Source organism: Hyperolius riggenbachi, chromosome 12 (genome assembly GCF_040937935.1).
Source record: "Hyperolius riggenbachi isolate aHypRig1 chromosome 12, aHypRig1.pri, whole genome shotgun sequence".
In the NCBI taxonomy this organism is placed as follows: domain Eukaryota; kingdom Metazoa; phylum Chordata; class Amphibia; order Anura; family Hyperoliidae; genus Hyperolius; species Hyperolius riggenbachi.
Window position 1 is genome coordinate 181555499 of NC_090657.1, and position 14383 is coordinate 181569881.

At 43.8% G+C, this 14383-nt stretch overlaps 1 protein-coding gene across 1 annotated transcript in view; it reads left to right on the plus strand.

Moving 5' to 3' along the window:
• The window catches only part of COMMD7 (COMM domain containing 7), a 28442-nt gene extending 15003 nt beyond the window's left edge, over window positions 1–13439 (plus strand). The window contains exons 3-9 of the mRNA XM_068264158.1: window positions 108–210; window positions 1482–1538; window positions 4367–4404; window positions 6817–6907; window positions 6981–7030; window positions 8880–8928; window positions 13018–13439. Of these exons, the coding sequence (XP_068120259.1) occupies window positions 108–210; window positions 1482–1538; window positions 4367–4404; window positions 6817–6907; window positions 6981–7030; window positions 8880–8928; window positions 13018–13094 (465 nt within the window). The 3' untranslated portion in view covers window positions 13095–13439. The remainder of the gene's footprint in view (window positions 1–107; window positions 211–1481; window positions 1539–4366; window positions 4405–6816; window positions 6908–6980; window positions 7031–8879; window positions 8929–13017) is intronic.
• The last annotated feature ends 944 nt before the right edge of the window (window positions 13440–14383 follow it).

A 14383-nucleotide genomic window follows, 5' to 3' on the forward strand; every position in this document is an offset into this window, starting at 1 on the left:
ACATTTTGTATCCGGGTCTCATCGACCACTCCCAGTTGGGGTCATTGTTTTCTGATCCAGGCTGTGTTGATTTCAGCCAATTTTTTTTTTTTTTTTGTACTCTGCAGGCTGAGCAGTTCACGTCTCAGCTAGAAGACTTTGCTAAAGATAATGGCATCAGCCTGGGCCCCCTGAAGAACATCGTGAGGAGTGTACTGCTGGTGCTGAATGGTGAGTAAGGGAAATGCTGGGAGTCAAACTTAAAATTCATGAAAACGCATTAATAAAAAGTACATTTCCCAGACACTCATGTTGCAGACACTTGCAGTAGGTAGTAGAAATCTGACAGAACTGACAGGCTTTGGACTAGCCCATCTCCTCATGAGGGATTCTCTGGGGTTTCTCTATTTACAAAAGCACTTAGTGAATGGCAGTTGTTCAGTCCACCTGCCAGAATAGTGTGTGTGTGTATCTTTGTATCGGTCCTTGCCATGGAGTGTTTTTGTAAAGAATACATTAAATACTGAGAATGCCCCATGAAGAATGGACTAGTCAAAAACCTGTCAGTTCCATCAGATTTCGACCACTGTAAGTGGCAGCAACATAGGAGAAAAGTAATTTATAGCACATTTTACTCTGGAAGAAATGTACTTCCTATTTGTTTGTGTTTACACATATTTAAAATGTTACAATTTCTGGCGATAGTGGTTCTAGCATAGACCTTATTTGAGGAAGTTCTGCACATTTGAAGCTCACGAGAGCCATGAAATGGAGAGGTAGGCTAGATTCAGCCTGTGGGCCTTGAGTTTGACACCTGTGTTCTAAGCAAAGATTTTGATAAGCAAAGTAAGTAAAAGGGGAACTGTAGTGAAAATTACATAATTAGTAACATGGCTTAATTTTTTTTTTTTTTTACAATATTCAACTATTTAGTCAGTGTTTGTCTATTGTATAATCTTTCCTTACCCTGATTTACATTCTGAAATATATTACAGGTGGCATCATCTTTAGTCCTGTCAGGGGATCTCTGCAGAATGTTAGTTTACTGAAAATACCTAAGCCAGTGAAAATAATGCCGGGTATCCCAGAATACTCTGGGAGGAGAATTCTGCATAGCTAATCAGCCTAGGCTAAGCATCACTGGGAGGGTGGGGCAACATACCTATATATAGATATCGGAAGTGGTCCTGATGCTGAAACCAGGAAAATGACTATAAAATTGGGTATCCTGAATAATTTACTGCATTCTAATATGTCACTACAGGGCCTGTTTTAGCTACATATTTCTGTTGCCCAAAACAAAAATCTACTGTTAGAACTGGTGTTGGGCCAAATAGAATAGGCAGAAAGTGTATTTAACCCACTGATATGTACGGTCACTGGGTAAGCTTTGCTAGGATCTTGTTTGTAATAGCTTAAACTGATGCAAGATAGTTTGTATAAAGATTGATTGGGTTGAAAAAAATTCACCACAGTGATTGGCTGTTGTTTAACTCTTCCAGCTGCGCTAAAAAGAAATATGAAGTCTGAAGAGCTGAAGGAGAACTTGCTTGTCTTGGGTGAGAATATCCTCTCCTGAAAATATTTCGGGGCAAATTCATGCGCATGTTAAAGAGAGCCCGAGGTGGGCTCAAAAAATGAAGAAAAAAAAAAAAAGTAGGCTACCTGATCCGGGGAGCTGAGCGGATCAGGTAGCCACAAAAACCGCCACTCCTGTGGGCCACACTGGTCCACTTTCAGTTTCGTGACTTATAAGTCAGGACGCTGCACTGAGAGAGTGTCTCACAGCGTGCATGGAGGCGGGGGAGCGGTAGGGAGCGTGGCCAGGGACAGAGCTGCCCAATGGCAGATCAGGAAACCCTGCAGGAATGCCCCAGGCGGGGGGCTATAGCGCGGCATATGGGGGGGGTGGGCAGAGAGTGGCGGTTGGGGGACACAGAGCCATGCAGACAACATGCCTCTGTGTCCCATCTGACCCCCGGGTTCTCTTTAACACTTTTTGTGGCAATTCAATGTAGTAAGCTCATCCCCCTCACGTACATAATACTTACAGACAATTAGAATAGAGGTTTACCTGGAGCAAAAAAAGTCCTATTTAGTTAATTTCTATTAGATTTCTTCCGGCTTCATACAACAATGACTTGTAGCTCCAAGTGCAGAGTTTACTGACGGCTCAACATTTGTTTCACAGCCAAAAGCTGCTTCTTCAGAGGCATGTGAAAATTATACATATGTATGTGTATTTTGACACATTGGGGATCATTCATAAAGAGGCTGTCGGTAAGGGGAATCGATGCGGAAAAACACCGCTGGCGGTGTTTTAGACTTCTGGGTGGGCATTCATAAAGAAGTATCCATGTGCGGAAGCAGTGCGGAGATTCCCCGAACTAGGCTGGCGGTAGGCAGGCGGTAGGCTTGCGGAGACACGGAAGCTGCCGAGTTGATACATTTCTCCGTGTTCTGCTCTGCTGCAGCTGCCTGGGAGGTCTGTGTGTCTCCATTCACTTGCATTGGTATCGCCACATCAGAGGGAGCGGGACTTTCCGACGTTGCACCGCTGGCGGTATACTTTATGAATTAACATTTTGCTACATTTGTTCCGATAATCACCGCACAAGGTGGTAATTTATCACTCTGCTCGGTAGTGTCATTTTTTCATGCGGAAAGAGCCTTTATGAATGCTGACTTTGCCGAGTGGTCGGTAAAGTCAGCTGTTTTTAGCATTTCCGCATGCGGAAAGGCTTTATGAATGATAGCCATTGTGTATGATTTGGCTGCACCTCTGAAGAACTCTAGAGTGCTAGGCTAGCTACATGATTAAAAAAAAAAAATTAAGTTTAAAAAACCATGCGCAGCCGTGCGGCTGCGCATTATCAGAACGCCAGGGAGGTTAAGATGCCTGAGACAGTTCTGCATGGATTTCTAAAAACCTACCAATATTTTCTCAGACACTCTTGATAAATGTCCCCTATTGTTGTTTGAGGCTGGAAGAAATATGTGAATTTAAAAGTGATGCAATTGTTTGACTAAATAGGACCTTGTTTTGCTCCATGTAAACCCCTATTCAAATTGTATGTGTTATGTACATGAGGGGGAGAATCTTACTATAAAAGTGCCTTTTCGCTGCCAAATGCTTTGGAAACACCAGCAGTTAGCAGCAGTTTGTAACATCTGTGAAAAAAAATTATTATTTTTTATAAAGCGCCAACATATTCCCTGGTGTAAAAAACAAACAAGGTACTTATCCGTTAGCCGGGCGCATCCGGCAGGTGGCGCTGTTGTAGCGAATTTCATTCATGCTTAGTTAACGTAGTGCTGTGTGAATGGAAGCGCCGCAGGTGGCGCTAATTACATTGATACGGCACATAACAATAACAGTGTTAATGGGAACTAATATGTATTTCAAGTGGCCGGAACTGTTACTTAATGCAATTAAAATGAAGGCGGCGGCAATTTAACAGATGAAGCCGCCGCCTTCGTCTGTTCTTCGTCTTCTTCTCCCACTTTGCCCTCCTCTGGCTTCTATACAATGCTGGCAGCCTGCGGGGACATGCGTCTCCCCCCAGAGTCGTTCGTCGCGGAAGGGAATCCTGTTTGTTTTCTTGCGACGAACGACTCTGGGGGGAGACGCATGTCCCCCCCAGCTGCCAGCATTGTATAAAAGCCAGAGGAGGGCAAAGGGGGAGAAGAAGACGAAGAACAGACGAAGGCGGCGGCTTCATCTGTTACATTGCCGCCGCCTTCATTTTAATTGCATTAAGTAACAGTTCCGGCCACTTGAAATACATATTAGTTCCCATTAACACTGTTATTGTTATGTGCCGTATCAATGTAATTAGCGCCACCTGCGGCGCTTCCATTCACACAGCACTACGTTAACTAAGCATGAATGAAATTCGCTACAACAGCGCCACCTGCCGGATGCGCCCGGCTAACGGATAAGTACCACAAACAAACATGGGGCACCAAATATAGACAATGATACATAAATACAGACTTGGTAGACAGTAATTACAGTGATAAATGTAACATTGTGAATAAAATGTACTGGTATAGCAAATTCCAAGACACACAAAAGGGTGAGAGAGTCCTGCCTTTGCGAGCTTACAATCTAAGCAGGGCTTTTCAACCCTGTCTTCAAGTACCACCAACACTACATGTTTTGCAGAAAACCACAAACATGCACAGGTGAGGTAATTAGTGTCTCAGCAGAGCTGACTAACTACCTCTGAGGATTTCCACAAAACATGCACTGTTGTTGGGCCCTGAGGACAGGGTTGAAAAGCCCTGATCTAAAGGACAAAACATTATACTCACCTCCCCTGCAAGTGTCCATGTGATTCAGTGTGTCAGAGCTGCATTGTGATATCTGTCCTGTCCTGTGTAGGGCTTGATGAAGAAAAGGCTGGATATTTTGCGGATGAGGTGAGTAGACATTTCTGCTTTCATTAGCTGATGTACTCCATCTGAAATGTATTTAATGTTGTTAAATGACCTTTCCATCTCAGTAGCTAACTAGGGTTTTACTAAAAGTTCCAAAAGAAATTATAATTGTAACTTGCGACCATGACAACAGTCCATTGTTTAGAGGAGGAAGTCGAGTCAGGTGAAAAGCACGGCACGCGGCTGCTGAGGTTTAGCCGCCACCATAGGCTGTAATGTAACTTACCGCTATAGCGGCGTTCAGCGACGAATTTGGGCGCTGGCAAAAGACAGAGCCTAAATTACAAAAAAAAACAACACAGCAATTCTTCCACCAGCAATAGCTGGAAGCTGAAATGCGTCTTACCCCCGCTGTACTCTGCTTTGGAGGGGGAATAGTAATTAACGCCACTGGGAAATTTGCCACAGCTGGGTAAGACCTTTTTCAGCTTCACCCTGCGCCCACATTTTCTGGTGCCCTTTTTACTTGTATGCGAGAAAGCGTCCCCTGGTTGTTTCCCTGCTTGTGTGAATGGCTGAAAATGCAGGCAGAAATTGTTTATGGTCAAACTTTTTTTTTTTTCTTTCCTCCTGCAATAAATGCTTAAAGTGACACTGAAGCGAAAAAAACAGGATATAATGAATTGTATGTGTAGTACAGATAATTGATAGAACATTAGTAGCAAAGAAAAGATATTCTCATATTTTTATTTTCAGTTTTATATAGCTGTTTTTCTATAACATTGCATCATTCTCTAATATTTGCAGTTTACAAACTACACTCTGTATTTGAAACTATGACACAGAGCAGAGCTAATGACCCTTTGAACTTCCCTGCAGTATATCCTTACCTGAAGTCTTCACCCAAGTTGGTTTGGCGAGCTCAGAGAAGCTCAATTGCTTAAATAACTGAAATGTCTTAATTCTTCCTGTACTGGAAGCAATATGAGACTCATATCTTTGCTACTCTTGTGCAGATGCTCCCAGCAGCCACTTTCTCTCACTTGTTTACAATTATAGCTCCCTCTTCCTCTAACCTGTGCAGACTCTCCCAGCTGCCGCTTCCTCTCACCTGTTTACACTCATAGCTCCCTCTTCCTCTAACCTGTGCAGATGCTCCTAGTAGCCACTTCCTCTCACCTGTTTACAATTATAGCTTCCTCTAACCTGTGCAGCCTCTCCCAGCTGCCACTTCCTCTCACCTGTTCACACTCATAGCTCCCTCTTCCTCTAACCTGTGCAGCCTCTCCCAGCTGCCACTTCCTCTCACCTGTTTACACTCATAGCTCCCTCTTCCTCTAACCTGTGCAGACTCTCCCAGCTGCCACTTCCCCTCACCTGTTTACACCCATAGCTCCCTCTTCCTCTAACCTGTGCAGCCTCTGCCAGCTGCCACTTCCTCTCACCTGTTTACACTCATAGCTCCCTCTTCCTCTAACCTGTGCAGCCTCTCCCAGCTGCCACTTCCTCTCACCTGTTTACACTCATAGCTCCCTCTTCCTCTAACCTGTGCAGCCTCTCCCAGCTGCCACTTCCTCTCACCTGTTTACACTCATAGCTCCCTCTTCCTCTAACCTGTGCAGCCTCTCCCAGCTGCCACTTCCTCTCACCTGTTTACACTCATAGCTCCCTCTTCCTCTAACCTGTGCAGCCTCTCCCAGCTGCCACTTCCCCTCACCTGTTTACACCCATAGCTCCCTCTTCCTCTAACCTGTGCAGCCTCTGCCAGCTGCCACTTCCTCTCACCTGTTTACACTCATAGCTCCCTCTTCCTCTAACCTGTGCAGCCTCTCCCAGCTGACACTTCCTCTTACCTGATTAGACATTCGGATACCTCTTCCTGTAACCTGTGCAGCCTCTCCCAGCTGCCACTTCCTCTCACCTGTTTAGGAACCAACAGCTGGGATAGAGGGCTGTGGAGTCAGTTGAGGAGTCAGAGCAATTTTTGGGTACCTGAAGTTGGTGGCTTCATAAACTGAGGAGCCGGATTATTTCTGTACCGACTCCACAGCCCTGCTGGGATACCTTAGTACACTTTGACCCATATCCTATTAACATTTTCTTTTGCGTTTTCTCCTAGGGGATATTTTTAAACCTCATCAATAAAATATCTTTAAATCTCCCACCATGCCAGAAAATATTCAAGATACAGTATGTATGATATTCCTTTTTTTTTTTTTTACCTACTTTTCTGCACTTTTTCAATTGTAAAGTGCTGAAAAGTATTATTTATTTTATTTATTTTTCTTTTTAAGACCAGATTATAAATTATCTACTGGCAGGAACAGTTAATTGGATAAGGACTGTCTTTTGTATACTTCACTTTTAACTCATTGTCATTTGTTATGCACCATGGCATTTTTTGTGCAATTATAACACACCATGGGCCTCAGTTTTGCGTTTCTACGGTTGCAGTGGAGTCGTGATGCTGCGGCACTGACGCGATGGGCGGTTGGACGGACTCTCAGTATTAACCAGCTAGTAGACATGGAGTGGAAGTTTGGAGGTGAGTACTACAAGCCCTCGGACTTTTATGTGTTTAGTAAGTCGCACTCATGAGATCTGATTTCCTCTTGCAGTAACTGCAGCCAGCAGTGAGCTGGAGAAAGCTGGGAGTATCTTCCTGCAGGTATGTGTCACACTCCCTGCTGCCTGGAAATTGTGCTTCTGATCGACTGTGTTTTTATCTGTCTGTTCATCTGCATATAGTGAGGTCTGATTCGCAGCCCATACGGATCTGTAGCTTTTCTAACTTATTGATGTCTCGGGATCACTGGAGAGGTTTAACTGCAGAGCTGACATTTCTGTAGTTTGACATTCGCCCGTAATGTAAAAAAAAAACCTCTGAGGAGTACTTACCTTGGAGGGGGAAGCCTCTGGATCCTAACGAGGCTTCCCCCGTCCTCCAGTGTCCCGGCAATCCAGCGCGGCAACAACTCGAACATCAGCAAAGTAAATATTTTACCTACCGCAATCCTGTGCAGGAAATGGCTGAACCCGATCAGATCTGCTCTACTGCGCTGGTGCGAGTCCTTTGCGCCTGCGCAGTTGAGTGGATACGATCGAGTTCTGCTATTTATGCCTTACCCGAATGAAGAGCAGCTAGTGCGCCCGCGCAGGATCTCAGAGAGGTAAATATATCACCGCTTGTTGGGGGAGGATTTACAGAAGTCAGCTTTGGATTCCCCGCAGCTACGGGGGACGGGGAAGCCTCATCGGGACCCTGAGGCTTCCCCCTACCAAGGTAAGTATCCCCCAGAGGTTTTTTTCTTAGTACAGGTTCTCTTTAATGACTAAAGGGTTATCGCTGACTCAAGGTGGCCACACACTATCCAATAAAATGATTCGATTTTACAGCAATTCAATGAACGATCAGATTTCCCGAAAGATCAAAAGCTTTTTTTTTTTATTTGAGCAAGAAATCCGATAGCATTTTTATTCGATAAAAGTTGAACGGGAAGGGTGGATTTTTCTGATTTATTTTTATGAAAATTATATGGTATTTTATGAAAATTATTTATCTATCTATCTATCCCCCAGAAGGTTTTTTACATTGGTCTCTTTTAAATTGAGCAGCGTGCGTTAAAATTCTGTACGCACCCTACCGTGCTGTAGTGTGCGCTGCTCACGTGACAGGCATCCTATTGGGCCAATAAAATTGCAGGGATCGCATCCTACAAAGACACTGGACCCGACAGGACTCAGGATGGGATTAAAGGAATGGCCAGTACTTATAAAGGAGCGGACGTAAGTTAGCAGCACATGCTGCGTAGCACTACAGTGCGTAGCGTGCGCACAGTAATTTTAACTCGAGCTGTTGAGTTTAAGTTGTGCGGCTGTAGCAGCACAGCTTGTTAAATCAGGGCCTATGGCCTCAATTCACTAAGCTTTTCTCCTGTCTTTAATAACTCTTCTAGAGTTGTTACCATGGTGATAAGGCATGTAGTATTCAGGAAACATTTTACCTCAGGCAAACCTAAAGTTAACTCTTCTGTCTTTAAGTTAACTCTTCAATCCTTAAAAAAACTCCAGAGTTAGACAGGCTGTTTATTAACTGCATGTGAAAATAACTACAGAGGAGGTAAAATAACTACAGAGGAGGTAACTTAAGGAGCGAAGAGATAAGATAACTCTCTCTTATGTGGAGGTAAGTTTTCTCTTGCCTTATTATCTCCAGCATGATCTTAGTGAATTGAGGCCATTGTCTCTTCAGAATTTACAATGATTTGGTAATATTCATGGGAGTTTAGTATGTGCTGTGGTTGTATTGCTTGTTTGTATACATACATACTATTTGTGTGTGTGTGTGTGTGTGTGTGTGTGTGTGTGTGTGCGCTGGAGGGGATCCGGAATTATTTTGTGTGTGCTGGAGGGGATCCAGAATTATTTTGTGTGTGCTGGAGGGGATCCAGAATTATTTTGTGTGCTGGAGGCCCAGCATTCTTTCCTGATTATGCCAATTCTGTGTTTCCCGTTAGCTGAAGATGATTGTGAAGAGAGGCAACCAGCTGGAGCCGGTATATGTAGGTGAGTGTATAAGCTGACTGCTGTTGGGGCGACACTGCATGGGAAGTATGTTTAGGGCAAGCTGTGGTCTTTTGCTGGTCACACACTTTTCATTGTTGTTTTATATCTAAACACAACCTGACAAGCTGAGTATAATTTACAACATGTACCGTATTTTTCACCGTATAAGACGCACCCAGGTTCAGAGGGCAAAAAACAGGAGAAAAAAATTATACTAAATCTGAAGCGTCCATTTTCCAGGAGCGTCTTGTAGATGTTCTCCCCCAATTGGTATCCTTCTGTCCCCTTCCGTCCTCCCAAGTGTCCCCCCTTCTTTTAGGGTTGCAAACAATACATAGATGCACCCATGTGGTGGACTGCTAGATGTCACATTGATAAGATTTTATGGTATAGCGGTCTGTTGGCTGTCACACACGAGTGCCCATGTGTGGGTTTGCAAAGCTGTGTTCCTGAGCCTATGTCAGATACTGTTAAGAGAAATCAGCAAGTCTGAGCAGTCCATACTCCTTGCTCCATCCAACCATTAGCCACTTCAGGTAATGATAATAAATAATAATTCTCAGGCTAGATTCACAGTGGGACGTTGCGTTTTGATGCCACGTTTAAAGTCGCACCGCAAGCTTACAATGCAACGCGCCCAAAAATTGGCAACACAGCGTTACCGTCGCATACAGCAGATACAGTAAAAAAAAATACAGGCAATGAAAAGTATGCTTCCAAGTCATTACTGAGCATGTGCAAACAGTCCAACGCGGTAACGTGTATAACGCACTGCATGCAGTACTTTTACTTATCGTGCAGCGTTAGACACCAACGCAAAGTGTGCGCTGTGAACAGGGCATTGATTTTTCATTGCAGTGAGTTATTCTGCGTTAAATGCTGTTTTAACACGCAACTTTAACGTCCCACTGTGAACTTAGCCTAACAGTTGTATAGCGCTCTTCTCTTGATGGACTCAAAGCGCTTGAGAGCTTCAGCTACTAAAGGCATGCTCAACAGCCCACCCTGCAGTTTGAGATTCTTGCCCAAGGACTCCTTACTGAATAGGAACAGCCAAGATTCATGAGAACTCTTACTGAGAAACTTGTCATTTATAGTCCTGGATTATTAAGTTCTTGTGGAGAAAAAAGAATCACAGGCTAGTATTGAGACTGTACATGCAGTGTTGCCCATAATTATTCATACCCCTGGCAAAATTTGACTTGGGCCCCATTCACACTTACAAAACGCTAGCGATTTTGCTAGCATTTTGCTCTGCCGATTTTTGGCAATTAATGTCAAAAATCGCCATTCACACTTGGGGCGATTTTTTGCGATTAGCGGTTCTGTAGCAATAAACGCGATCGCTGGAAAATCGCTGGAAAATGTTGCAGGATACAATTTGTTTTGAGAGATTAGCGTCGATCGCAGGCGATTGAGAACGGGCCCATAGGTTTCTATTGCACTAGCACTTTCAAAAGCGCTAGCACTTGAGCGTTTTGCCGAAAAGCTGGCAAAACGCTCAGGTGTGAATGGGGCCTAAGGCTCCCTGCACACTGCATGCGATTCCGATTCCGCTTTTTAATCGGTTTTTACACCCGATTCCAATTTTTAATCTTTACTGCATGCTGCATTTTTTGATCCGTTTTTCTGTTTAATGTATTCAGGGAAAATCGGAAACGGAATCGGAAAACGGATTTGCAGTGTGCAGGGAGTCTCAGTTAGGCCCAGTGCACACCGAGCAGTTTTTGGAGCGATCCGCCGGCCGCATCCGCCTGGAAAAATGCTTGGCTAATGTATTACAATGGGATGGTGCACACTGGCGGTTTGAGGTTTTTGCCAAGCCGCAAACGCGCCTCCTGCTGCGCATTTGTGGTTTGCTAAAAAACCTCAAACCGCCGGTGTGCACCACACATTGAAATACAATAGCCAAGCGTTTTCACTGGCTGATGCGGCTAGTGGATCGCATACAAAATCCGCTTGGTGTGCACCCGGCCAAATATCTGCTCTCTGCTCCCAAAACCGCTAGCGTTTTGACGATCTGCTAGCGGTTTTGGTGTGCACTGGGCCTTATTTTTATTCAACCAGCAAGTCATTTTTTGACAGGAAATGACATGGGTGTCTGACAAAAGATAAGACGATATACAAGAGGCATTATTGTGTGGGGGGAGGGAACATCTCTCAGCTTTTATTTACATTTGAGCAAAAAGTGTCCAGTCCAAAATTATTCATACCCTTCACAAACTGTCACAGTCTGTGAGAAAATCCAAAGTTCTATACCATTCCAAATAGTCCAAGCTGTTTCTAAAGCATCCTAATTACCCTGATTAATTGGGAACAGCTGTTTTAATCACTTCAACAGGTGAAAAACAGCAGCTCTCTGCAGTTTGGTTTGTGGACAGTCATGGCTAAGACAAAGGAGCTCAGTGAGGACCTGTGGCTGCTCACAAGTCAGGAAAGGGCTACAAGGCCATTTCTCAATGTTTTCAAGTTTCATTAGATACAGTGCAAAGTATTAAAAAATACAAGATGTTCCGCACTGTGGAAAATCTCAGAGGACGTAATCGGAAGCCAAAAGTGACACCTGTTCTGGCCAGGAGGATAGTGAGAGTGGTGAAAAAGAATCCAAGGATCACCACCAAGGCCATCCTGATGAATCTGGGCTCTGCTGGTGGCAATTTCTCAAGGCAGACAATCCAACGGACACTGCACACTGCTGGGTTCCATGGATGCAGACGAAGAAGGACACAGTTTCTCCAGATAAGGCACACAAAAGCTCGCTTGGCCTTTGCAAAAACTCATCTGGACAAAGAAGAAGACTTCTGGTCTTCTATGTTATGGTCAGATCAGATGAAACAAAAATTGAATTGTTTGGTCACAATGATGCTTCCTTCTTTTGGCGTAAAAAAAGAGAATCCTTCAACCCAAAGAACACCATCCCCACTGTCAAACATGGTGCTGGGAACCTAATGCTTTGGGGGTGTTTTTCAGCCTATGAACCAGGGAACCTAATCGCAGTAAACGGCACCATGAAAAAGGAGCATTACATGAGGTTTCTCAACAAAAACATCAGGCAGTCTGCAGAGAAACTTGGCCTTGGGCAACAGTGGAAATTTCAGCATGACCATGACCCAAAACACACGGCAAAAGTGGTGAAGAAATGGTTAGCAGACATCAACATTAACGTTTTTGGAGTGGCCCTGCCAGAGTCCTGACTTGAATCCAATTGAGAATCTGTGGAGAGAGCTAAAGATCAGGGTGATGGCAAGAAGACCCTCCAACCTGAAAGATCTGGAGCTCATTGCTAAAGATGAATGGACAAAAATACCTGTGGAGACATGCAAAAAGCTGGTCTGCAATTGTAGGAAGCGTTTGATTGCTGTAATAGCCAATAAAGCCTTTTCTGTTGATTATTGAGAAGGGTATGAATAATTTTGGACTGGACACTTTTTGCTCAAATGTAAATAAAAGCTGAGAAAAGGTTGTTTTGGTTTTTTTTTTCTCCACAATAATGCCTCTTGTAAATAATCTTATTATCTTTTGGGAGACACCTACGGTATATAATTTCCCGTCAAAAAATTACTTGCTGGTTGAATAAAAGTAACTTTAAAGTGGACCCAAATTAAAAATACAAGATTTCAGAAATAAAATCTATTTTCTAAATTATAATAATAGCAGCCTTTTTTCAGCTGCATGATGACAAATATAAAATATTTTACATTTATTGGAGGAACCCATCCCTTCCTTTTAAATTGCCAGGATTTTTCCGGCAAACTGGTGGAGTAGATGGTGTCCGGCAATGGAGGAATTGCTAATGGCTGCCCCCAGTATAACCCTAGTTATGAAAAGAGAAGGGTGAAAAGCATGCACTGAAATGATCATAGGTTTGAAGGAGTGTTTATCTTTGTATGTGTCAGAGTGGTGCAACTAAATATTTTTAATTAAAAAAATGTTTGGTTTGGGTCCGCTTTAAGTCAAAATTTGCCAGGGGTATGAATAATTATGGGTAGCACAGTACACATTCATCTCATGTTAGTTCAGGGTCCCTTTTATTGCAAGACTTTAATGTTAGACCAGAATGTTGATTTACCCCCTGTGTTTCCTCCTCAGAGCTGACCCTGCCGCAGTTCTACAGCTTCCTGCATGAGATGGAGCGCGCCAAGAGCAGCCTGGAATGTTTCACGTGATGAACCACGGGAGGGATCTCTAGAAAACCACACCCCTATAACCGCTTCAACCCAAATTTCTGCCAGCTCAGACCCTCTGTGAGATGCTTTCACCTGGTAACCTGAGGACAGAGACCCTGACATTTGGTGGGGGGAGGGGGGGGATTTATATGACAACTAGAGCAAGGATGGCTATTCCTCCTAGCAACCAATCAGATTGTAGCTGGCCTTCTGCACACTATGATAGGACAGTGCCAGTTAGAATTTGGTTGCTATTGGTAACTTGTACTCTGTAACACCTGCCAGTGTGCTGATCTCCCGACTCAGAAATGTTACACCTCAAATAAACCTTTTATACGCCTTGAATTGTCCACATTCCTCTGTCAATGTGCGTCAAACACTTTGCAAGAACATGCGGCCTCAGAGGACCTTTAGGGCAGTTCAGGACACGAGTGAGTCTTCACAGCTTTTGAAGGCCCGGTTCAGGCAGGCATACTTTCATCTGTCTATATTGGAGCATTATTTTAAATTAATATTGAAGAAAACTGCTTTGATTTAAAATTCTGCAGCTTTTGCAAGAATTAAAAGAATAGAACTGCGTCACTACTTTATAGATACTTCAGTACCTGCTCACTACTTTCCCTTTCAGGCAGCCTAAAGACACGCCTCCCTAATTAACAGCTATGATTGGCTGTGAGTCCTTAGGAAGGCATGGCTTCCTTCCATGGAGCAATCGCTCTTACCCTTGCATGCGATTTAAAGTGGACCTGAACTCAGAACTCCTCTCTGCTCTAAAAGATACACAACAGCATCATAACCTTTAAACAAAAAAACATTTCTTTGTTATGGCTAATACAAATCATACAATAAATGTACACAGTTTCTACTTCCTGATTCATGGAAGCAGACATATCGTTAAGCCCAATTGAAAGCACCGAAGGATATCTACCATAGGCAGTCACGTGACTCGGGAGGATCAAATTACAGTTTGTTATTAGACACAAATGAGGGGGAATTAAACAGGCTAAACTCTCTAAATAAATTCAGAGTGCATTTCTCTGTTTTCCTTCTGTCCTGTGCAAGAATTTCAGGTCATTTTTTTTAAAGTGTACCCGAAATGGGGCAGGAGAGAAAATGTATACATACCCGGGGCTTCCTCCAGCCTGATCATTCCATCGCCGTCCTCCACTGCCTCCTCGTTCATCCACAATCAGCCCCGGTAAGTTGTCTGTGCAGTTTGGCCTTGCACGCTCCCCCATCGCGCTCCTGTAGCCGGGAGCACCCAGCAATGGGGCACGGCCGGTCTGCAC